This window comes from Triturus cristatus, chromosome 1_2 (assembly GCF_964204655.1).
Source record: "Triturus cristatus chromosome 1_2, aTriCri1.1, whole genome shotgun sequence".
NCBI classification, from domain to species: Eukaryota; Metazoa; Chordata; class Amphibia; order Caudata; family Salamandridae; genus Triturus; species Triturus cristatus.
The window spans coordinates 397793137-397819110 of record NC_140580.1 but is presented as its reverse complement, the minus strand read 5'-3'; the positions used below and the strand labels follow the sequence as shown (position 1 = coordinate 397819110).

Genomic DNA, 25974 nt, shown 5'->3' with positions numbered 1-25974 from the left:
ATGTCATGTCATATGCTATTCATTTTATTGTCTTTTTGAATTTATTATACTGTTGATGTATACTACTATATATGCTTCTGTATTACTGTATTTTATTTTGTGCCTACCGTGTTGATGAAAATAAAAAATATTTAAAAAAAAAAAAAAAAAAAAAAACTAAATTAATAGCTCATATATTTTTTTATCTTTAAGAGCCAGGACTGAGCAGCAACATTATATTTGTCAGCCCAGAGCTGTCAGCTGCATAAAATAATGCTTAGTCTTCTGGACCAAGCTTCTTTCTCTCGCAGCTTCAGAACTGGTCCGGATCAAACAAGACAGGAGACACGAACAACAATTACTCTTGTGTGTGTCTCCCAGTGACAGCCTAGTCCTAGTGTGGGGACTCAGTGATGACAGGCCTACATTAAAATAGGATTCACAGAAAGAATCAAATATCGCATTTGTTAAGTGTGTGTATAGGTCTGAGCCTGCCGGGAGTGTCACCGCATAAGAGGTCTGAATCAAAAATGAGGGGAAAGAAAGACAGTATAGATCATGGGATATACTGCGGCGGTCAACAATTTACTCTTGAACCTGGCCCAGGGAGGCGCTGACTCACAGCATCTCAGATAAAGATATATGAGGTACTTTTTGTCTTTTTCTCAGGAATTACATTTCATTTTAAAATATATTGGTTCCAAAAAACTGTGTGCCTCTGAAAGTACGTATATAAAAATTCATTTGACTTGTAGTTCTGCCCGTTCAAAATGCATGAAATCATTCACCACCTGTCAAAGGACTGAAGTGCCGCGTAATAGTTGTCTTTACGTGTTGTGAAGCTTGGAGATCAGCGGTTCAAGATTTCAAAAGCAATGTTAAATTGTTGCTTCCCTACTGACAGTAAGAAGACACCAGCAGTTGCCTGCGTGATCTTGTATGCATGTGTGTGTGTATATATATATATATATATATATATATGTATGTATGTATGTATATATATTTTGTGTGTATATATTTATGTGCGTGTGTTTGTATGTGTGTGTAGATATAGATAATATTTTATATGTCCATTAGCATCAGTTATCTGATTTTAAAAACCCTCACCCTTGAACCTTACAGCTGTTATTTCTGATTCTTGTTTCTTGGCTCTCATGTAGTGCTTTGAATTCGATCTCCTAAATTATTTTAAAATCTGAACTCCACAACTCGAGTTTCCAGCCATATTTACTAGTGTATAATGGAGTTGGTAACAACAGTCGGATTGAAGGCCTTCTCATGGGAAGTACACCAGAGCGAGCATGTGTGAGCTGCACCCAGAGAAAGGAAGCTGCGCGCACGAACCTCCCAGGTTTGTGTTTTGTAATGAACATGATTATGCGACATGCAATCACTAAACAGATAAAAAGCTGACGAAATGTACAAGCTACAGGCAATTGCTCGGCTGCTTTACACGACACCGTACCTTTCCCCTTGCAAACCTACTCGGAAGTTTTTAAATAGATAACTTGCTACGGAGGGAACTCTCTCTTGTTTCGCTTTCTTTTTCACCAGTATGGTCGGGTCAGTGAGACGTGTATGAACAGATCGATTTCTAACGTGTGCAGCTCATTTAGCAGCACAACTGTATAACAAAGAAAAAAGCCAATAGGCCATAGACCTCATTAGAAGGCGGATGTTTGGCCGCGGCTCCGCTCTGCGCTGCCATTTTGAGGCGATTTGCATACTGCCGTTTGTAGAAGCAAAAGAATTGAGTTTGTGTTGCTGGCTTCGTGCCACCGCAAATGTAAACAAATGCATTCCGGCTTTAAAGAATATTGATCGCGCTCTCCGATTAATGAGCACCACCCGCATTCCAATGGTACTGCCATCACCACATGAAGCGTGTTCGAGGCTGGCCCCGCATACTCTTCTTTACACCGTTAGTGCAGCTCCGGTGTTTTGCATAGCCTACGCCTGACGTGCGCGCTCGTGTGCGTGCGTGTATACATAGATGAGCTTTATGGGCAAACCAGTGGAATGCGTTCCCTGGGTTTATACTTTCCTTTAAAAGTCTTCTGTGCTGTAGCAGGCTTATGCATCATGCAAAGGGAAGCAGCTATTTAAAAACTTTGTCGAAATACACTGTGCTCTTAAACCATAATTGGTTGCTGAATTATTTGCTTAGAGAGAATGTATTGTGTTAAGAAAAATATAAATCGGCATTATAGTGACTTTTTACTGTGCAATTCTGTGTAAGAGGCGCATATGTACACCTGACAGGAACACTTTGTTTTTCTCGGTAACAATTGGAGGAAATGTTACCAAACCGACAAAACTCACCCCGTATAAAGCCGAGTACTTTTTCCGGGGGAGACCTTTCGTTCATTTTTTTTATGTTACTTTTTCAAATGTTAAGATTCTTTAGGGGAGATTACATTGGAAAAATACTTTTTTATATTTCTCCATTATGCTGCCATGACCCTTTCCATGGTTGCCAAAGGTTCTGCTGCCAACCTTCCATTGTAGGTCAGGCGGGTTCCAGTCTGGTTTACCACCAGCATTTTGGAGGCCCATTGTTATTTAAGGATGTATTTTTTTTTTCCTCCGTCACCAACCAAAGTGTTAGATCTCACTTTGAATTCTCAGGGTTTCAACAAACTGTAGTAATTTGTGCGTCTCAGCCTCTTCGCTTAACTGAGGTTTTCATTCGGATCAGTGAGATGTTTAAAAGCACAAAGAGAAATCTTGGTAGATTGATCATCTTGTACATGGCCACTCTATTTAATATCAACAGTGTGAGCTCCGTTGACTAGGGGTGAGTGTTTGATTTGCTCAAACGCTCCGTCTATCATCCCGTTTGGTATCGCTTTCTTTGCCCTAAGTTGGCAGGGTATGCCCAGACGTGGGTCCTTTGCTCACTTTGTCACTGGATTCAAGATAGCCTGGCTGATGAGGGTTATGAAGCCGAAACCGGTCCCAGGATGCTTGTTTCCGGTCCAGGGAAGACCTGGCTTGGCAGTTCGGGCTGGACTGTTCTCATGAGGCACAGGGTCAGACTGATTTGCATATGGCCATGTCTGAACTGGGGTGAGCTAAAGAATGATGATGGATTAAACCCAGATCAGTATCAGTCTAAAAAGGGATGGCGAGAAATTCTGGAGGGAGAGTGCATGAAGGGGAAAAGTGAATCAGTCAGGAGCCCCCCCCCCCCACACCCTCAGCCTCTGTACACGTTTGGTGCTCTAAAAAATGTAATTACCCCACACAGTTCAGCTTGAAGGAGGACCAGATAGAAAAACAGTTTTCTCAAGAGGTCTCAGTGCTATAAAGTTTGAAGACCACTGGTGTAGATCCACCTTCTCTTTTCCCATTTAATTTCAATGGTCCTGTGGTTTCTTCTCATTTTTAGGTCTCGCCTACGCAGCGCGCAATGTGCTGCATAGGAGGACCTTTAGCCGTCGTTCTGCTCTTTTTGGAAGCACACACAAGTGCTTGTGGCGGCATCCACCTTGCAGGAGCGAGCAGGGGCGTGCCACAAGCACGAGTATGTGCTTCCAAAAAGAGCAGACTGCGCGCGCACCACTCCCGGGCTCACCTCCTGCTCCCCCCCCCCTCTCTCAAGTTCCCAGGACACTACAAGTGGAACTTGGATCCTCCCGCTTACCATCTTGCCCTATTTTGGAGACTCAAGCGAGACGCCAATAATAGAACCACGCTTACTCTTTTAGAAACACTTTCATCTTTACAGCCAGCCGCCGTGCTAAATGCAAATTAGTTGCTTTATCTTAAAGCAACCAAACTGTCCTCCGTCCCACGAGAATCCAGCGTCTTCACGGGGTGGGTGAGTCAGGGATTCGTTTAAAAAGAGGCTGAACACAACAAAGATCACACATGTTTAAATGCAGATTTTTCCATCGCTCTGGAAAGGTAGCATTTCAAAAACGACAGACCGAAAATGTTGTCATGGAACGTACTTTTGTTTCCTTGTACATTAATGCCGCTCCAGACTTTAGAGCCCTCCATGGCGGGCAGGTCTGTACACAGAGCTGTGACCAGCTTGGCTCTTACAAGGAGTCTGGCTGGCGCAACTCTGCATAGTTACTCCCCTGGGTCTCCTGAGACGAGGTAACTCGAGGGCACAGGTCACCTTTGTATCAACTGGTGAACTCTGCTCACATGGGCTATTACTAACACTTTAGACTCACAATAAGGAGGTGTGAGTGGCTCTGCACAGTTCTGACTTCAGCAGCCCCCCCACATACTACATGTTTTATTAAAAGCCTCGGGTGAACTCTAAGGCATTTCTAACATCCGAACCACGGGTGAGTCCTCTAAGCACGTCCCATTCCATAATTTTCAAATGCTCTTTGTGCTGACCAACATACCCTACTTTCCATACTCGTAGTGCTTTAAAATGAATATCAATTTCATATTTTTGCGTTTTGTGTTTTTTAGAAGGTCAGGTTCAGCAAGGAGTCGTTTTAATAAGAATTAGGTTAGGGCTATGCAACTATTATAATGCCTGCAGGCAATTTCTTCTCTAATATGAGTAGATGAGGGGTTTGGTTTTCCTGCAAGGCTCCACGGGGCGGCGAGAGGGGATCCTCGATAACTTTAAAAGACTGCAGAGCGCGTTTATGGAAAAAACAACAGGGCAGAGACTTACAAGCCAGTATGCCTTCCTGCTCTGTAGACTGCATGGCAGGAGACTCGCCTTGGCATGGCAAACAAGACCATTCTTTTTTTTATAGGTTTATCAATTTTTTTAGCTAGGTAATTATTTGTTAGGTTTCCTTAACAAATACGCTATATCATGACAGTAGAGAGCTTTAAGTTCATATGATTTATTTAGGTCTCCTTTGCTTTGTTTCTTCTGTGTGCGTGTGTTTTTTTTTATGTGGAGTTGCTTTCCGTTAATTGTATTCTACGCATAGTATAAACCTGCATAAAATACTTTCTAAAAAAAAAAAAAAACTGGTGTGAGTAGCTATGTACAGTAGTGCACAAGTGAACCAATTGACACCACTTTGGCACAAGCTTCTCAACCATTACAGATGCCGACATCACACTATACAAAACACCTCTGAAAACAGTTGTCTTGTTGTCCCACTAGAACATAAAACATGCACATAAATAACAAACACAAGCCCTTTCATTTACCTCACAAAGCAGCCCATCTGGCACTGCCTAATTGCTTTATAGGAAAAGCCACTGGAATTATGTGGCAGCAAAGGGCCAAATTATGAGGCAGGATTGAATAAATTATGCTGCAAAAAAGCCATATTATGCAGCATAATTTGGCACATTCTGTAATCGTGTTACTTCATTATTTAGTCATGTTGAAAACTAAAATTAAGGCCGTTATGTTAAATAAGTTATCAGTTAAACAGCACTCAGTAAAACTCGATTTCGTGCTTGCCCTGTATTTACAGTAAGCCTGTACTTTTTCATACCCAGTAACTGCAGTCTAAGCTATAAGAAAACAAGAGCCTGTGGTACAACACCCCTTCCTTGCCTCTTGGATTTTCTTTTATTGCTTATGCTACTGCTGGGATATATTTTACAAAAAAACATAACTAAGAAACATTGTTATTTACAACCCCAATAGCTCTAACTTTTACAAATGCAAGACCGATTGCATTGCATAGCCAATAGGTCTCGCCTTTGGGACCTTATAAGTGTTTAGCCATGCAACACGTGATGTTGTTGCACCAAGGATATTGTGCTGGATAACTAAACACTTATAAGGTCCCAAAGGCGGGACCTATTGGCTATGCCAATGCTTGTTATGTCTCTTGCTAGATCTTTTGTTACCTTAAAGGAGGCTTAGAGGCCACCTATTTCTTTCCATGTTGGCTTAATTGTCACTCATTTGTTTTCTTCACCTTCCATAGGTTTCCTTTCTCTTCGTGTGTTTGTTCTCTTGCTAGAGAATGGACCCCTTGATTATGCCCTTCCACTGCTCGCTTTTTCAGGTGCTACCCTTCTTTTTTTGTTTAAGCAATCTATGAGAGCTTGTGTGAGTTAGTTTCAGCTGTCTTCCCTGTGTTCTTCTCCCTCTCCATGTTGTCCCCAGTCCACCCTGCCCACCCTACAGCAGTTTCCGTGTGATTCCCCAGCACCTCTTGCCCACTCACCTTTGTCTGTGCGCCTGCCCTTGTCCAAGCTTTTCCAACAAGTAGCTCATGATCTGCTGGTAGCTTTCTTGCTACCTGCAAGTAGTTCTCCTGTGTACAGCCCATCCTAATAAATCGGAAGCTTTTGCTTAGTTGAATAAATGTATGTATACCAAAATTGAAGTGTGTATTTAAGATGAAAATGTGTATTTTCAGAACTCATAAGTTGGTGTTTGGGGAGACTTACTACTAATAACTTGGTGCTAGGGGCATTGCAACAATAGCTGTAATGCATCACCCCCATAGAGGCATTTTACATTGACAATGCATGTTTACATTACTGCCATGACAACCGTGCCTCATACGCTGAGGTGGACACTGCTGATAATATTGCATGTGGTGGGCACCAATGTAATCTTCTCTGATGTGGTCATGTAATGGTTGATCAAGTCATCACTCGAGAGTCGTTCTCCGAGAAAATGTAAGTGTTTATTGTAAAAGCCTATTCAGCCAATACTATCCCGTTTCTAAAAAAGGTATTTCTATTAGAAGGGGCTCGTTGTGTTCTAGTTACGGACAAAGGGACTCATTTTGTGTCTGAAAAAATGCGTACATTTTGGGACTTGCAAGACATAAAGCACGTTAGGGTGGCACTGTACTCACCTTCTAATGGGCTCGTGGAACTTGGTAATAAGATTATGAAAGAAGGCATTCAGACAGCTATCGCTTCAGGTTTGGATGTTGGAAAATTCTGGAGGAGAAAGTATGGAATTATAATACGTCTCCCCATTGTACCACAGAGGTCACTCCTTTTGAGCTACTAAGGGACACAAAAGCTCACTACTTTATTTCCTTCTTGGTTAGGCTAAAAAAGTTCAGATGTTGCAAAGGAATGTGTTGATACTGGAATGATTGCGAACAAGGTTAAAGAAAAGCAATGGCGCATGAAAGAAAAGTTTAATTAAAAAAATTGTTTGGGGAAACAAGAAAATTTAAGTAGGTGATTGGGTGATGATTAAAAAACCCTTTAAAGTTATTAAAGTGAATTCGGTATTTTCAAGTCCAGTTCAGGTTAACAACGTTGGTAAGGGGGCAGCTTTCCTGGAAGGGAAAGGATGGTGGAACAAGAGGCAATTGGTGAAGGTGACACACGAGCAGGCCAAGTTCATTAGTAGTAGAAAAAACAATTTGGAGGTAGATGATAATGGGTGGACGCATTGGTTACAGTCGGATGTGAGGGCTGTTCCTGTTTCCGGGAACAAAAGATTGTCCACCAATGGGCCTGTCAGAGTGTCAACAACCATGAACCCACCATCATTTAGTCACATTGGCAGGCCGAGAAAACCCCCTGCTAGGTTCAAAGATTTTGTTACATATTGATTTGTTTTTTAGGTCTCGCCTGACCCAGCGCATGCGCTGGTCTGGCGAGACTTATTGAGAGGGCTCCAAAAAGTGCTACCAGGCCAGCCTAGAGCTACAGTGCATGTGCGCGCGCGCCACGCTTTACCGCGATTATCACTTTCACTTTCGTGGCCGCTTTGATGTTTGTGCGATCGTGTTCACTTTCATGGCCGCACGGCATAGCCAATAGGTCTCGCTTTTGGGACCTTATAAGTATTTAGTTCTGAAACTGTTGCATGGCTAAACACTTATAAGGTCCCAAAGGCGAGACCTATTGGCTATGCCAATGCTTGTGTTATAAGGGGGGAGGTGATGTAGTGGGTTGTTTACTTTGTTACGATGTCTTACAAAATACTATGCATGTATTTTAGAATGTATTGCTTTGAACTATGTCGACCTGTGCATGAAGTGTGCGCCGGCTCGAGGTTCGATGGACTGTGTCAGTTGCTGATCGACCTTCGTGCTGGAGACACGCTCCATGTCGTGGGGAAGCTTTTGCAATAAACACTAAATGTTCTTGGAGAACGACTCTCGAGTGATGACTTGATCAACCATTACAGGCCAGTATTAAGACACTAAAAATAATAGCAGCTCGGAGTGACTTTCACCGAGCACGAGTAGCTCTTACTATACAAAAGGTTGGAGACCCTTGCCCTACCCCTCCAGCCCACACTTCGTTGTCAGTTTGCTTGCCCCTAGTTAATCCCGGCCTTCCTCTGTCTGTGTCGTTGCTCCCACCCACTCTCCTTTTTAGCTCTCCCTAATGACGCAGGGCATGCGTTGCTCGCCTTGACGAGACCGATTGTTGTCGACTTGGTGGGCGAAGGGGGACAGGACATGTGCACTTGCCTGGACAGCCGATGTGCACCCGCACAAGATCTCCTCTCTGGTGATATTAGCTTTCACACGCTCCCACTGCGCTCTCACTTTCGCGCGCTCATCTCAGCTTTCACTGCGGCTCTGCGACTTCACACAAGGCAGACACATGCTGGACAAAAGATGTGCACACGCACGGCGTAAGGCAGTCACATGCCCAGGAAATGTGCACACGCAGGGCGTCTCTGCGGCTACACAGTGTCTGCCAGACAGGAGATGTGCACACGCGGCGCTGCAACTTCACACAAGGCACACATGCCGGACAAAAGATGTGCACATGCACGGCGTAAGGCAGACACATGCCCAGGAAATGTGCACACGCAGGGCGTCTCTGCGGCTTCACAGTGTCTGCCAGACAGATGTGCACACGAGGTGTTGCGACTTCACACAAGGCAGAGGGCAAAGTTACCGAGCTTATGTCGATAAGCGCGGCGCCGGCTTCAGGGTCACCGCGTTTAATGTTGCCTTCCACCCGTCAAGCCCGCCTATTACCAGTAATAGTAGTAGCATGGTGGTGTTGCAGACTTGCATACGTTAAAGTAGCTGGGAGACAGCGGGCACTGGTTGTAGTGAAAGCACAATGGTAGCGCCCTCGCCTGGCAGCAACAGGCCTCCAGTGGCTTCCATCACCCCCTTGTTAGCCTCGTTCTGCAAACAGCTGCAGCCCACTGGATTTCCTTGCATATCGGCTCGGAGGCCTATCTTCCTCTCTGAGGGGCTGAGTAAGATTAATTCTGGTTCTGCGGCCCTTTATCAGCGCTCTTTGAGAGCTATATTTAGAATGCTGCTCTCAGGGTGGCATGTGCCTGGTGGCGCTGCACATCTATGGGGCTAAAAACAATAAGGTGGCTTCATTCTCCAGAGAGAAGGGGGTGGGCGGCAACTTCGGAAAGAATCCAAGCCGGCCGCTTCAGATTCTGTCCAAAAGAAGGGAGCCAGTTCCTTCCTTTACTTCCCTTTACTGAACTCGACTGCCTTTAGACATGGGCGCAAGTCACCAAATAGTTGGCGGAAGTGATATGTCTTCCTGGCTCATAAGATTTGTTGTTTGATCGCTATCGCGATCACTTTCACTTTTGCGGCCGCACGGCTGCTTGGCATAGCCAATAGGTCTCTCTTTTGGGACCTTATAAGTGTTTAGTTATGCAACTGTTGCATGGCTAAACACTTAAGGTCCAAAAGGCGAGACCTATTGGCTATGCCAATGCTTGTTTTCTTTTCTTACTCCTTGTTGACTGTTTCATAGCACTTTTTTTTATTTAATTGGATTTAGCCATGCTGCACAGCAGCCACGCTGCTGTAGAGCAGTGATGTAGCATGGTGGCTAGAAAACATGCCCGTGCCAATAGCTCTCATAGGTGAGAACTGTTGGCTTGGCAAATGCTAGCTTAATTTTGACCAGGCCTGTTGAATGTTCCTCTGTTTTTGGAAGCTTTGATATATTCCAGTCTGAGTCTAATTGTCCTATTAGTGTAAGAATTGTCAAAAATTGTTTAAACTGTTATTCTCAAATCCATAAATAGTTAAGAATTTTCATAGAATATTGCAGTCATCTTAAGAACCTCTGTTCTTGACTGTTTCCATCTATTCGACTTTGGAACATGCATCTTATGCCTATTTATTCTATGTAGCTATGTCAAGCTCTTCCAGATTTGTCCCCATGTTCATTGAACTTTACTTACATGCTCCATGACAGATATTGTCTACGGCTATAAGGTTCAACTTTTCCCAGTTGAAACTATTGAACTTGCTGTCCTGTCGGGGGTGATGTATTGCACATCAAATTTAGCCAGTTCCTTTTCCCTCTTTTTTTAAAATTCATATTTTTTGTAATGTTAAGATCGAAATTACTTGTCTGCTTTTGACTTATTTGTATTGTATGACTGTGTGCGCCAAGTTTGTATTGATCTTGTAGTTATCATTTGTTTGTATTTTTGTGTGTTAACATCGAAGTAATCGATTTTCACTCAACATCTAGCAATTATGAAAGATATTAACAATGTGTATCAAACTATAGGGGTTTGCTCTAATGACCCCCCACAATACTTTGGCATAAAAAAACGGTTTAAACAGAAGCTATGGTATAATATGGTAACAGATTTTATTTAAGTAATTTCCACTGTGAATGCTTACATTAATCCCTGGTGTTTTTGGCCAGTTTCATAAACTATGATTTATTTTACTCCTTGTGTAGCATTATAATCTTAACTCTTGGTACTGGTACCTAGAGTGTGCATTAAGGTTAACATTAAATGTAGCAATGCACATACAAAGTAACAAAGGGAAGGCAATCACTAACTTATGGAAACCAAGAAAATATACAAAAGACAAAAATAAATGTGACAATTAGAATCTTGCATCAGTCTTCCAGTTGGTTCAAGTAGTGTGGCTATGCTCCTTATTTATTGCACAGTCCATATGGGCAATAGTTGAATGGTCTCACACTGAGGAAAATCCTGACCTCTGTTTTTTGTTTTTGTTTTTTTTTTTAAATGTGTGTCCAATGCATTGCTTAATATGTTAAAGATTGAATGGCTCCTCCAAACGATACTGCCAACGCGTTTCGGCCCTGGTTACTGTGGGACTCTTCAGGACATTGGAAGAATAGAAGTACTATTTGTGCATCACCAAAGGTTGGGAAACAGCGAACACTGTTGTTCGCTAGAGTGGAGTGTTCCAGGGCAAGTGGAACTGCCAAGTGCTCCAATAAGGGAGAGGTGGTCTCACAATCCCAGTGGTCTACAGCAACTGACAGTACATTTCAGATGCCTTGTAGTGTAAGCTGTTTTGTGGCGGAAAAAATCATTGAATACTGATTTTCATGGTTGTGGCTTGCGTCATTTCTTTTTTTGCCATGTTAAATTCTCGTTACTAGAAAAATACCAGGACTGTACTATACATAGCAGCTTAATTTATGCATCCAGAAGTAGTTAAACAATATCCCAGTGTCTCGCAAATTTTCAGATGTCTGACTTCTTAGATGGCCAGGAAAGCTTAAAAAATTGCATTCATGGCTTTCGGAACAGATCCATTGATGTTTAAGCTTGCTTAGACATTCACATTGCCTTCTAAAACATCCTATTTTATGCAAGCCAGCATTTTTTAAATTGGATAATTAATCTCTCGAACTAGGGAACATTCTACAAGTGCAATTTTGTAGCCTCAAATGTGTTTTGGATAATTTTGGGATAATTGTGTTAGAAGTCATTGAAAATTGATTTTTGAGTAAAATTGCAGTTGGTCTCAGGAGGGCCTTCCAATGAAGGAATAGATAGTGGGAAGAGTGGAACAAGGCCAGAGAGCCCATGGGAACAGTCTGCGTGAAAAAGCATTACAACACTACAGGATCCAATTAAAATTGCTTAATTTGTCTTCTTTGTGGGCTTGCCACTGTAGCTGATGGAGAGAACACAATGTGCACATCTTCAAATTAACATATATATTCTGAAATGTATAATTCAAATCTGCACTCTAAGAAATCTACAAGTGAGATTGTATTTTCTTTCTTCCAAACTTTATTTAGAAAGTTTTTACAGAGAAAGGAGTAGATAATCACATCACCTTTTGTATCACTAAATATCAACGATGACCTCATTACAATGCATTTTGCATATCTAGAAAGAATAACTGTTGCAAATCGAAATCTAGCAAAGACTACTTGAATTGCCACCCATTGACCTCATTAGCTTCTTGCCAAGCAGCAATCTTGTATGATTTCAGTTAGGCTTGTTGTGTAAAATAGAGTCTGCAATATTGTCCTCATCCCCGGACGACCGGGCAGGGCTAGGCCTACACAATCAAGACCTATGAAAAAGCTGACGCATGTACTGCAGGCCTCCCCTCTGGTGACATGTGCTTTTGATAAAGGTACAGAAGGGAGCCCTAGTGTTTTCAAATATTTGCATGCTGTCCCTAATTAACAGTCTGTTTTTCCATGTTGTAAATATTCCATATTTCGAGCCACCATGTGTTTTCGGGAGGGGGGGGGGGTGGTAGAGAATTTGGCTGATTCGAAGCATATGATATCGTGAGGTGAGGTGCAAGGAAAAAATGGATGAGTTTACCAGAACGAGTGGTCAGAGGATCCTGACCTGAGTCTTCCAGGAGTAATGTTAGAGGGTTCATGGGTAGCACCTCTTGTAGCTGTGGACAATTACTCATTGTCATTTTGATTGGTATTAGCAAAGTTGCTTTGCCACAATGTCTAGAGCCCAGCCACATTGAGGATATCCAATAAGGACAATACCTGTGTAGTCCGAATGTAGGAAGTCCAGTATGGAAATGACAGGCCCCCTTTGCATATGGATAGGAATAAGGATTTTTTCCTACTTCCTTTAGGCCTTGTTATTCCATATAAATGTCAGCACCATATCCTTGATAGGTTTCAGGACACTGGGTGGGATCGTTAACAGAAGAGTCTGGTTGATATAACGTATAAAAAAAAACAAAGCAAGAAAATTCATTTTTATGGCCACTAAACAACCAAACATCAAAATCTTCAACTTGGGCTATTGATACGATGCTTTAAAAATGACATCTAATAGATGGAGAAGCTTAGCATCGAATAACTGGTCCAGTGAGGCTGTTATCTGCACTCCCAAGTACTGAATCGTGGAAGGGCTCTATTATTGAGGCCAACAAGGATGGAGGCGGGACAATCTTGTCTCATCCATCTGGTAACCATTATTTGGGCGGGGGATGCTTTACTCCAATGACCTCGAGCCTAGTGCTTCTAAAAGTTGCTAGAATAAGAGTTATAGTACAACCCAGACCAGCCTTATCCAGACTGCACAGTAAGAACTTCAAATCTACTCTATCAAATGCCTTCTCTGGGTTCAGCGAGAAGAAGAGTTTTTTAGATTTTGTTTGCTATTACAACATATAAATCCTGACCCTTTCTTACTTTACTCATTGATTGCCTATTTTCTATGAATCCCCGATTGGGTCGAAAAAATCATAATGGGCCAGAGGTCTTCTGAACAATGTTTTAACCTATGTTGAGTAAATCTATCCGCCAATATAAATCTGTGGTTTTAGGGTCCTTATAAGGTTTTAATAAATGGATTGTTTCTGATTCCATCATTGTGTTCTATTTTCTGAGAGATTAGAAAATGTATATTTTCTTTTTATGTTCTTTATTGCAATTTAGGATAACACCTTTTAAATCCCCAAAACATCATAAAAAGTCTGTAAGGAATGGTTTCAGATACTAATAATTTGTTTTTTTTAAAGTGAAAGGGATTACTTTTGGGAATTCAGACAAGATCTAGTGTAACCTAGCGGATTAATCACCTCCTTTGTTAACTGAACAGTTAATATGGACTCACTGTATGACTACCTCATACATTAATTGTCCAATAAAAACACAGTCAATTCAGTTGGAATATCTTTATGTAGACAATGTGAAGGTCCAATTTGAGTAAACACATAGGCAATGCATTCTTTATTAGGGGCACTTGTATTCACTAATGACTTGACACAGCTGTTGCCTTACTTGATGCAGATGCATTAAAACAGTCCAAGTATCTGGGAATTCTCCGTTCCGGTTCAGTGTGTCCTCCAGTAACAATGAAGGAGTTTCTGGCTGTCCCCCTTTCTCTGGTTTTCGAGCCTGTGTCTTCCTGTGCTAGTGTTGGAGTCCTTGTTCCAGCCTAAGGGTTTCTTTGTCTACCCCACCCCATGGTTGCATTATCACTAATACTGATTTTTTTAGGCTCTTTTGACAGTTACTTCTGTCTCAGTCGCATAGTTTTTCCTCCTCTAGTCTCTGCAACACTGTGCAGCGGTCATTGCATTTCCAGCCTCGGTTTTTCAATGCCGCAGACTCTGCTTTGAGTGCTTTTCCGCTGCAGGGGTGTGGAATTTAGTAAAATATCTACTTGTCCATGGGACAGGTTCCTTCTTAAATTTACGTGTAGTGTAACAAAACACACTTGTCCATTTGTTGCTGTGTAGTGTGGCATCAAATTATGGCAGCAATCTCATTATATAAGAACTCGGATAATGGCCTCTCTGATTATGCCAGGGATCATACTATTGTAAGGTCTAAATACTAGCAATTCCCTTATTTTGCCCCTTTCTGCATATCAGCATACTGGGATTGGAGGTAGCAGTAAGCAATAGTTCCAGGGATGGAATACCCTTTTGAGTCTGTGCAAATTTACTAATTTGCAAGTTTTAGGGGTTTTCCCCAGCTTCATCTGATCTTCCATAACTGAGAAAGGTTTAAAATGTGCTCCTTAACAAGGGCTGAAGTAAAAAATCTTTCAGGATTTGAAAAAAAGTGGTTGGAGGGAAAGTGAACTGTAAACGCTCAACAGGTTTTCGCATGAGCAAATCTATATATGAATATTTGCGCATGCTAAAATTGAGTTCACAAATATTTTCTAGGAGTATGATTTCCAGGCCTACTTCCGTACATTTGTGTAAACTCATGAAAGCCATAAATCTGCACTAATGCAAGGGCATATCCCATGGATGCACCTTTGTGACTTTTATTAAGAATTTTGCATCTAATTAGGTCTGGTGCTAACCAAGATATTTTGCTTTTATTGAAAGTGTATCTCTTTCTCTATAGGCTGGCTTTAGTGTGACGGCATTCTGCTCTTTCACAAGAAGCATATCAGCACACAGTTTTGTGTACTGCCAGGAACTGCTGTCGCAATGTGTGCTTTTTTGAGACCCAGAAATATTTGTGTGTTTTGCCAATGTTTGTTATAATGGCAATGGCCCGGCGGCTCCTACAACAATAACATTTTTACAAAGACCATGTCAAAACAGGACACACATTGACAAAGCCAAAAGGCTGACCACCAATGTCAGACATATTCTTTTTGCCAATGCTTGCTTATTTTCATGTTTCCCATTATCTTGTTGAAAATGGTTGCACTGATTTATCTTTATCAATTTTTGTTGGAGAATTCTAGCATGTATCAACACATTTTACGAACTGATGCTTCAAAGAAATGGTAACTAAAATTTAACAGAAAAACATTTCTTTACTAGTTGCATTTGTTAGTGAATATTTTATTTTGAAAGCATAGAATCATCAATCTTGCTTTCTAGCTTATGCAAATTATTGCTTCTTATCAGAGAGCATTCTTGGAGCATCACAAGTTGATTCATATTGTTAAACTTTGCAAATGAGTACACATTTTTATACTGGAACCAGTTTCAGTAGTGTAGTCCGAGATTACAACATTTCCTGAGCGCTGCCCCCAACCGTAAAGGCTTTGTATTAATAAACGTATAAATACAAGTCGAACAGCATTAACATATATTCACAAATATCACCATAACTGCAGCCAGTGCCCTTCCCTGATCCTTAATGTGGTTCTGTAGACTGGCAGCCAAAGGGCTTGTACTGCATGGGGTTGAGCCTACTTGTCCCACGGACAAAATAAACATAAAAGCCTGTTGTCCTTGACCTCAAACAATGTCCTCGGCGTCGGGCTATAGGAATTCCACACCCCTGTCACTTTCATCCCTTTCTAGGTCTAGCCGAGCAACTGAATTATTGTGTGGAAAATATGTGGTTTTATGTCCTGTGCTACTAATCAAGGTAATTTTTGGGCCTAGTATCTGATGAAGCCTTAAGGCATATGTACCCTGGGGCCTTCTGTTTTAACCAATGTAATGCCTGCAATACCTGAACTCCACTACCATGGGTAGTGTATAACCTTACCTCCCTAACACCCGTTACCTGAATATAGCGCCCCCCCCCCCCCAAAAGAAATCCGACAAATGATTAAACAGCAATATGTAAGCATTAAGTTTAGGTCAGTCCCTACATTAAAACAAAAAGGATCTGGTGGGAAGCAGTGCAATAGTAACAGTAATGACAATGGGTGATGATAGTTGAAGAACCTGGCAGCCCAAAAGTAATGTATGTAAATAGTTGCATCACGTCTCGACCATTGGCAATTACTGGTTGTATTCCATTCCATTTTCTCGTAGTTCGTGTAAGCCTGTAAAGCTCGGTCTTAAAGGTTGTGTCCTCTCTGAATGAACACAAACACTGCACGTGTATGCACAGTGATCCTTCATCAGGGCATAGACTTTGCCAAAGATGATTTGCATTTCTGGAATCTTTTGGGAATAGAATGGAATGGAGTGCACCTAGGTTGACTAAAGGGACTGAGATTGATTCATTCATTCTCATCCATAATATTTGTACTGTTTACCAAAGGTCCAAAGCCTCCTAAGTTGAATGACTAGAAAGCAGGATCCAGATGAACAGCCTATCCCAAAATATTTCCAGACGTAATATTAGGGAAAAAAGCATTTTCAATTAACGATAGAAGAGAATGTAGCTCACTAAATAATTGATGAAGTTTTGCTTGATCATTTCCTCAACCACTCCACTAAACTGCCTTCTCAACTCTCCCTAGCCATATGTTTTACTAGGTGCAGTCTTGTAATGTAGGTCTGTTGTGCTGTTTAAAATGCTTTATTACTTTTTGAAAGTATTCACTCAAACATATTTTTTATAAAAATCACAAAATATAACATTGTATAACAGTGTCTTTATCCTCTGGTATCAGTTATAACTCCATATAAAATTGATAGCATCAGTAAATACATTAAAATGCTCCCAATACTGCAGACAATCCGACCCACAGTATAAATATTTGTATGACTAAGTACTATGGATGACTCTTCATTCCCAGATGGATTATTTCATATATGCTACAAGTGCCTGATGTTCACTTTTTATCTGTACTAGATCGTGGTTTTGGAGTTATCTGGTTGTATCTTAGCGAAATTATTGATAAGTCTGTTCTAAGACACAATGTTTTTGCTACATTCTCAAATTAACGTCATATAAAAATGTGTCCATACTTGCGCTAAGGGGCTTTGGGTCAGCGTTTGTAATCCATTGGTCTCTTCAATAGTTGATCAAATTAAGTTTTTGTCCACCCCCTCTGCCATTGGCTCCTTAAAAAGAAGTCTTTTTCAGTGCCAGAACTTTTAAGGCAGCCTCTTGCTACTCATTTTTTCTTTCCATTCCATATCCCTTTTTTAACTGCTAAAGGAGGTCTTAGGGTTATAGTAATTCAAAGTCAATTGTACTCTTTCTGTACCAATAAGTATCCCATTTTCCCGTGATTCAAAACGAGTTTCTATTCCTGTTTTAAGTACACCTGCCAGCTATGGATAGTCATACTGGTCTCTTAAAATTGTGATGGTTAATTTATTTCTAAATTTACATTTCTGTTGCATATTTAGGTCTGCCTCTTTAGGTGGAGGCATACTCATTTTTGTTTCTATTTATTTTTGTAGTATACACTTGTAATAATGAAAAGAAAGAAATAACCGCTTTGCCAGTCAAACGTATTGGCTGTGCCAATGCTTGTTCCTCATCTTACCAAACAGTTCACTTCAAGTTTACAACGATATGTGAAAAAAATTATAACACGTTTGTCAATTAAATACATTTGTATGAATCCAATGGAGTGTGTTTTCACTGACAAGCACTGGGCGTTTTCTAATATAATAGAAGGTTTAGACATACTTCAACCTCCAGTGTGCTTCCCACATACATTGTATGCCAGGGAATTTTTTTGTTGTAAAACTGTCACACCGCAAGTGTTAAGAAAATACTATAAATTGTATAGTATATTTGAATAATAGTACAAGGTAAGAGAGTTGGTAAGGCGGTACGATGTCTTATTCTCCTGTGAGTGCCAGAACGTTTTGAAAGATCTCGCCTATGTTGGATCTAATAGCTTATGTTGAACTGCAAACCCCTCCAGTGTAATGTTGGTTGTTTTTCATAGGGGTAAGATGCGTTGGTCAGTGTACAAAGTATTTTCACATTTGGAAAGACAATGAAAATAAGAATATACATGATGTAAAAACCTAACCGTTTCAGTTTTAATGTTTATTCTCAGCCTTTGAGCACTTCAGTAGCATGCTTCTCATAGTAGAACAGCACTTTTTTTTCAGGCTCTAAAATTCACTCCTACGTAAGGAGGCATGCTGAAACCGGGCAAGAAATAGTTGCCCTGACTGTAAAGAAAACGTTTGCATGAATGAGCAACCATGGATTCTTTCAGATTTCTGTAACCCTTGTGTAGGCATAGACTTATAGCTGTAGAGTTGCCTCACAGTGGGAGCAGGAATAGTATGTTGAAGCATGAGGCTCCTTGGTCCCTTTCTTGGAGTTCATCAATAGGCAACCGAAGAGGGTGTGAGGTGCCAGCAATCTGGTATGATAGATTGCTGTGGTGTTGCCAAGTGGGTTGCTGCTAAGATAGGTGGTCATCATAGTAGATGCCTAGGTAGATTCTGTGGGGGCTTGTTGAAGGGACAGTTAAGGCGACAGTTGGTGCGGACTTCAGTTGTAAAGGATGTACCAGCCTGCTCTTCCCTCTATATGATCAAACTGCTTAATAATTTTACTACAGTCGGTGTGCCACTGCATTTGCTATCCTGATAATTCGCAGTCAGTCAGTATTTTTCGTTGCAAATTTTTATGAATGTTCCATTTAGTGCTGGATATACCTTTGGGGCAGTCTAGCCAGTTGGCACTGCTAGACTCGCCAGTTTGAAAGGGTTCCTAAATATTCCATTTCATTTTTTGGGTGCTGTGGGCCGTGACTGGACCCCAAAAAAAACAGGTCGCACACTGTGTGTCAAACTGCCCGAAAGGCCAGTCCATCCAACACTGGTGCCATTTCATATAATTGTATTTTCTGTAGCCATGTGAAACAGGGGTCCATAAATGTGTTCCATTGGTTGAAGATCCATGAGTTATCGTAATTTCTGGGGACATTGCACTATTGTTATCTCTAGCATCAACTCTTGATTTAATGTAGGCACCTTTTTATCCTAGGTTGACACCCTACACAATAAATAACTTTCCATTGTTTTCCAGTGTTGCATTCATTTCTAGTTAGTCCGAAATGTTGTCCCTCTAATTCATTGCAAACCGGCAAGTGAACATCAATTTTATGTTAATCTTTCTTGGGCTCTAGTTGTGGTTAATTTTGGCATTGCTTTGATGTAGATATGACGTGCAACCATCCTAACTTGTGCCATTTAGTATTAAATTGCAAGTAAAGTTAAAAAAAAAAAAAAAAGTTATTTTTATCTTTTTGTGTCCTAGTACCAGTTTACAACCCACTGAGTTTTATGTATGTGAAACTTTTTCTGGTAGTTCTTATGAGCCGAAAACCATAATAAATGAAAACTACATGCCACTTTGTACTGGTATACAGGATAAATGGTTCCATTCTGGATTTCAGGCACACTGGCATTTTTTTTATTTTAACGAGACCGTGCTTGAAGCTTGTCGTGATCATCCTTTCATCCTTTCACACGCTTGCATTGATTTCTTACTATGTTTAATGAAATGTCCTAAACGTTATAAGAATTTAAATCTCACTCTTTATCTCAACAGAAATGATCCTTTGGATAAGAACATTTCAAGTACAATTCAGTGGTGCGTTTCCGAGCAAGATCAAAAGCTACCTGAAGTGTTAAGAGTTTGGTTGCATCATTAAGAAGTTTACACTCTACCTTTTGCTGCACGTTTGACAAGATGAGCACGGAAAGGCGAGGGTTTTTGCTGTACTGCAAAGAAAGAGACTGATATGTACTCTGGAGAAGATTGAGGACTGAAAATTTGCCCAGTAATAAGATGAAGGAAGTGGTGCACTGGTCACCGAAAGAGGTGGCTACTTGGCTTACAGAGACGGGCATGCAAGAATACTCTGAGACTTTTCAGAATCTGAATGGGCAGAGCTTGCTAAAGCTAACAGAAGAGGACTTTAAGAGGCCGCCATTATCGCGGGTTACTTCGGACAATGGCCAGCAATTGCTGGAGATGATAGAAACATTAAAAATTGAACACCACATTGAGGAACACAAGAATGGACATGCTAATGGGCATCTGAGTATTGGCACTGCTGTCCCAAACTGTGAGAACAGCTTCACCAGCAAAAGCAAAAAGAATGGAATGCCAAATGGATACAGGAAGGAGATGGTCCATATTCCCATGCCAGAGCCAGAGCGATTGAATGCATTTCCTGCGGAATGGGGAAAAACGTTTCTGGCTTTTTTCTATGCAGTTTGTTGTTTCATCTTTACCACAGTGATGATTTCGGTTGTCCATGAAAGAGTGCCTCCCTTGGAGGAACAACCTCCACTACCAGACACGTTTTTTGATTATTTTAACAGAGTGGAGTGGGCCTTTTCTATATGTGAAATCAATGGGATGGTCCTCGTGGGCGTGTGGCTAATCCAGTGGCTTTTTTTAAAACACAAGTAAGTTAGCCGTTTACTAAGTATTTATCGACCCTGTGTTTCCATATACAGGCTAGCTTGTACAAATGTCCAAAATATTGCTTTAATCTAGAATTACGTTTTTATTGCCATCTTTGAATGCAGTTGAAAAAATAATGTGGCTGGGTGAATACTTTACAATTATAAACTTAAGGTTTTACGGATTGCCAATGGTAATCCAAGAACAGCCATTTCTTGAATTTGATATTATTTGCTAGATGGCTTCATTCACGTTTTGCATGTTCAGCACTGTTGAGTCACTGCAATATTAGAGTTGCCTACTGCAATTATCAGATTTTTAAGTGGTGCAAAACCAGTTTATTGTGCAATACGACCAAGGGTTAAGCTTTCATTTTTGGCTGATGATGCCATTCATTGCTTATACATTTGGGAATGCTTTTATTGCCAAACTTTTGAGTGAGGAGGATGTGGGGGATTTGGTGTCGAGTGACTGGGATGGAAGGTTCTTGTTGACTTCGTAATTGGGACTAAGGTATACTTGTGAAATAAGTCTCAAATCTTAAAGGCAATGGTTATTAATTATTCGAATGCTTATCAGCTACTGGGTACAGTTTGAATAATCCTGTTGAGGAAGGAAAGAAAGACAAAGGCAAAAGTGGTTGGTTGGAAGAAAGTCGTAAATTAATGCATTCCATTTAGTAAGAATCCTGCATCTTAAGTACACACATTAAAACTGTTTCATTTATTGCTGTGTAGTTTAACGTGTCCTAGTGTTAGCATGCATTTGGGTTACGTGTCACTGGCTTTCAATAACTTTTACACTCTAAAAGAGAATTAAACACTGTAGTGACATGAAAACTGTCTCTGATCCCTGTACCTGGGCAGACAAGGTAGCAAAATCTACAACTGATGAGCATGAATTTTACAAACGCGCACACAAATCCTTCAGAGAATAATGCAATCATTGGGGACGACCACGTAATGTGTAAACATTTACAGTTAACATTCCCTCCCCATGCTTGTAACAATTTGATAAACTAGAAATCAAGTCTTTGAAGATCAATTGTGAATTGAATTTACAATAGGTCTGCTGCAAATGGTATTTCTTATTATCCCAAATGGTAAAGATGTCTTCAGTTACGTCATTTAAAAAAAAAAAAGTTTCCTGCATTATTCTAGCCTGTCTCTTTAAGAATTTTCTTTGGTGCCTGTTAACTTTTTCAGACATAAATTTCTGTGTTGTCTTACTCCACACAGCCACACTCCCATAACTGTTCTCTTAAAGTAGATGAATTCAGGCGTTGTACTCAAAGGTTAAATAGGAAGCTGAAAGTGTTTACTGCACTTTTCTTTAATTGGTAGAGGCTTTCGTGCTGTGAAATCAATATCATCAATATCTATTCTGTTTGGTATTTATTAGATTGAAATCAGTTTTCTATTGGTAATTGTTTTTCCGGTTTTGTATGCAGATGGCATTCTTTACTTTGATGTGAGTTAAATGGTGCACAGTACAAAGTTTCTCACAAAGCCACCCAACGATTGATTTTTAGTGTCCATGTATTCACCCTTCTTCCTCCTATTTGTAATGATTTTTCTTATAAAAGCTGGAACCTACAGTTCACATCGTGGTATTTGATCCGGCTTAAGCTGCGAAGTGTTCCTTTTCTCTAGCTAAAGTAATGCTAGAACTTCTTGCATGGAAATCTGAAGGTACAAGTGACTACTTCCTAAACGGAAGAGAAATATACAAGGCTGTGTTCTTGCAAATCAAGCATTGTCACTTGCACTGTTGATCCTGGGATTAGATTGCCATCCTGGGGCCATATTATGTAATGGGCGCACTTTCCCTGTTTGTGTCCGCGCACCCTAAAACTGGTGCACCGGACGCAAACGGGGAAAGTGCGCCCTATTACATGGAATGCGCTAGACCCCAGGGCAGCTGTAAACTTGCACTGCCCTGGGGGCAGCGCATTCAGGTGAAAAACGAAGCGGTTGCTTTGAAGCCGCTCTGTTTCACTGTGCAGGTGGCAACCCGCCTTCACTTTTTACAGGGGATTTAAGATCTCCTTACAGGCAGGTGCAGTGGGTGGCTGCACCTGCCTGCAAAGAGATGTCTGGGGCGGTCCATGAGACCCCCTTGCCCCCCCCTACAGAGGACTGCAATCGGAGGGTGCTCTGACAATGCACCACATTTTACGTGGCGCCCTATCAGTGCGCCTCCTGATAGCTTCTTTGCCTTCACTCGCATCTAAAATAGGGCACGGGTGCAGAGGCAAAGGCTTCCCCCATTTGCATGGGGCAGCGCCTCCATGCAAATGAGGGAACACCCTCTTAAGATAGCGTTGGGTGCTTTGTGTGCCAGCTCGATCGGTATTCTAGAAAGGGTCGCACAAGCGTCTGCAGCTCCTTCTGTAATCCCAAAGTGCCCCAGGGGTGCACAAAGTGGGCACAAACTCCTGTTGCGCCCCCGGGGAACTTCCATAAAACGGCCCCTGGTAACCAAAATCCCTAATGATTGGTTCCTACTTTACTTAGTCTAATGTCAGAAAAACCATAGACAACTGTAGATTTTGAGTAGTTTGTGCAAGCTTCACTTAAGTCAGCTATTGTTCAGTTTTGTCTAAATTCTTTTCATATTTGATATCATGAAGAAAGAAGGTGGTTTAGGAAAACAGGCCGTGCAATGCTACAAAAGGTAGTTTCAGAAGCAACCTGCAATTTCGCCACCTTGCTGATAAGTCCCCGATCAAAACAGACTTTCAGCAAAAATCCCAACAAAAACGTTTCTCCCAACAAATTTTGTAACTTCATGAAATTCCAGTTGTCAACTTTGCACATTTCCATACGCCTTAATTTTGAGATGGTTTCCAATATTTTAGTTTATTGCCTGCAAGGATTTAATTTAACTTTAGGAAGGGAACTGGCCTTAAGCGCACAAACGTTTTATATAATGGGGTTTGTCAACTGTGAATCTTATAATTCGGTATGTGTAACCAAGTGCATAATTGAATAACTTAATAATAGGTGCATAATTGCATATTTATCAAGTGTTAATATGGTAGTTGAAGAACAGCCCTGAACAAACACTTCCTACAACAGTGTGTTAACACGTATTAGCCATCAGTAACCATGGACACTCCTGTGCTAATTCTACCTTGTTTAGGGTTTTATATACTTCTGCAGTCAGCATCCTTTACTTTGCCTGCTTCAAAAATGACCATTCCTATGAGAGATAGATAAGATGTAATGATAAATTATTTGAAGCTTCTGTTTAAATAAGTAAATCTGAATCCCTTCCGATCATCAATAATGGATGGTTTTCCATTGAATTGGATCTGATTGAAAGAAAGGATCTGCAGCTAGAATAGTAATGGAATGAGAAAATAACTCAACAGGCTGCTTTGCAAAATAGCCGTTCTGATCCTGTGCCCATTTATTTTGTCTTTTGTGGTGAATTGCTCATTTTTATCCAGTATTCCTTGGTGGCGCTGGCTATTGTTTAAGTCCTTGGCCACATTCTTCCTGCACAGCATTTTATCTTTTGTGACAGTTACTGTGTGGTCTCATGCTGGAATTGTGTAGCTGCCAATCGGTTGTAAAAGAAGTCATTTGCAAGCCAAGATCCCAATACGAACCACAGCATACCATTTCTTGATGGGCAGTTCCTGCACCTTTTCCCCACCTTCTGAAGGTAATGAATTTGCCACTGAATCGAACAGCGTTAAAGGACCCAAAAATATTTTCCCCAAAATAATAGTAACAACTAAGAAGGAGTCTATACCACATCCGTGCTGAAGACACAGTCCCGATTACACTTGCTTAGAATAAAATAACAAATATAAATTATGCTCATGGACCAAAAATGATGCAAACCTTTCCACAGGAAATACTGCTATAACCAACAACATTAGGCTTCCGAAAGTCTGCAAGTTGTGGACAACTGAAAGAAGTAACAAAAGGGAGTTTTGTGGAAATATTACTTGATTGTGGTGCTACGTACCTTTTTTGGTCCAATAATCCCATTCCATTCGAGCACCCCACTCTCAACAGAAAAGGCTGCTGCACCCATTATATTTTGCATCACACATCCAAATATGCTCACTCTCAAACTGAAATTTTCGCCTACGTCCAGCCCACATTGGTTATCTCCGAAGACACCAGTGCCAGCAGTACAATGGCGAACACCTGAAAATGTGGAGCCAATCAAATAATAAACTTGAGATCAATTAGCTCTCCCCCGCATACTGAAAGCCACAGGATCAGATGCTCCTAGTGAAGTGGTAAGACATCCAAGTCTTCAAAAAGATTACAAATATATGTTCACAAATGTGTCTAAATCTAGCCAATGAAACTTATGGGAGGAACTGAGGAAAATAAAACCTTTGCATGGGTGAAAGCCAAAGTTGGCTGAAGTATACATCAGAAATGGATAATGAGTGCCCAATAATAGTATTTCTTAAATGATTGTGCAGTAGTCAAATGTGGTAAGTTACCTTAATGGATACTTGAGCAGGTGCATTGAACTGAGGAAGACCCAACTCCACTCTGAGTAATTAACGGTCTTTGAAAGAACTGTGTGGTCTGTGGAATCCGCTATATTGTGTTTATGAAGCTCAGGTAGAGGTGTGAGCTAGCCCCCGATTACTTGAAGTATCTAGGGAGTTCTGAAATAAAGGCATATCAGCTATTGCCATTTCTCACAACGCAATGACCGCTAATACAGAGGGTAATTATGTAAAAGAACATCAAGTGTGAGTAGAGTTTCATCAGAAGGAGCCCAGCATGCCATGCAAAACCATAATTTACCATAGCATTGCTAGAAAAACAATGGTAGATTACGTATAACCTTAACATATAGAAAACATGGAGGTAGACTCAGATTTGGGCGAATATGAACCTGCATAACCGTAGGTGAACCTATGGAAAACCTGGGGAGGTGAGAAAGGCAAAGGGGTAGCCCGATGTACAAGGTAAAAGCATGAAGTCAGAGTTCTCTGCAGGAGGGATGGACTGCTGAACTGTATGAGGGGATGCGACTGCGATTGAACCAGTAAAATCCAACGGACGAGCAGGAGTGGGAATTTTAAGGCAAAGCTAGTTTAGCTGGGGACATGAGAATTTGAGTGGCAAACACCTTGCTTTCTCATCTTAATATGAAGAGGCGCAGCCCTGAGAGTTACTACCAGCTTATCCAATGAGTTTGGGAGGGACTCGGATACCTTTAGCTTTCTCCATATGTAAATCCACAGCTTCGGACCGATCACACAACCCCAGTGCTTGTGGGTTTTTCTATGTCATGGTGATAGTGCGGTTCACAAGGATTAGGGACCGATCAAGAAAAAGGACAGCTGTCTTAAGTTTCCCGGGTCTT

General features: G+C 41.1%; 1 protein-coding gene across 8 annotated transcripts in view; it reads left to right on the top strand.

Moving 5' to 3' along the window:
- The window catches only part of SGMS1 (sphingomyelin synthase 1), a 768301-nt gene that overhangs the window by 674618 nt on the left and 67709 nt on the right, over positions 1–25974 (top strand). For all 8 annotated transcript variants that reach the window (XM_085605461.1, XM_085605472.1, XM_085605491.1 and 5 more), the window contains one exon: positions 19759–20624. In XM_085605461.1, the coding sequence (XP_085461587.1) occupies positions 19999–20624 (626 nt within the window). In that variant the 5' untranslated portion in view covers positions 19759–19998. The remainder of the gene's footprint in view (positions 1–19758; positions 20625–25974) is intronic.